At 40.3% G+C, this 303-nt stretch overlaps 1 protein-coding gene across 1 annotated transcript in view; it reads right to left on the minus strand.

Moving 5' to 3' along the window:
* Positions 1–303, minus strand: part of LOC118326599 (myosin-10-like) — a gene marked incomplete at its 3' end in the record, with an annotated part of 48,717 nt that overhangs the window by 16,683 nt on the left and 31,731 nt on the right. The window contains 1 exon segment of the mRNA XM_035659626.1: positions 276–303. This exon segment is cut by the window's right edge and continues 96 nt beyond it. Coding sequence (XP_035515519.1) covers positions 276–303 — 28 coding nt within the window.

Consider the following 303-nt stretch of genomic DNA (forward strand, 5'->3'; position numbering starts at 1 on the left):
TCGCATCAGCCTCAGTGATGGAGACACACATCCCTCATCTGTATTGGTGAGTGCTTTCTGGAAGAGAGCCTGATCTATGTTCTAAAAACAAGCTCCATGAAAATGAAAGCTTTATCCTTTGGTAAACTGTAATTTCCGAGAAGAGACACAATTTATTTTTTCTTTTCAAAAGCCACCAGGAGTGGATTTCCAGCTTTAAAACACAACAACAGTGTATTTTCCGTAAAGCAGAGAAAGAAATCTTTGTGATTTTGAAAGAGGTCAAACGAGCGCACCTTGCCAGCGTAATGGATGATGCAGAAG

The sequence above is a fragment of the Morone saxatilis genome, unplaced genomic scaffold (assembly GCF_004916995.1).
Source record: "Morone saxatilis isolate NCDOM2014 unplaced genomic scaffold, NCSU_SB_2.0 Contig17, whole genome shotgun sequence".
Classification (NCBI taxonomy): Eukaryota; Metazoa; Chordata; class Actinopteri; family Moronidae; genus Morone; species Morone saxatilis.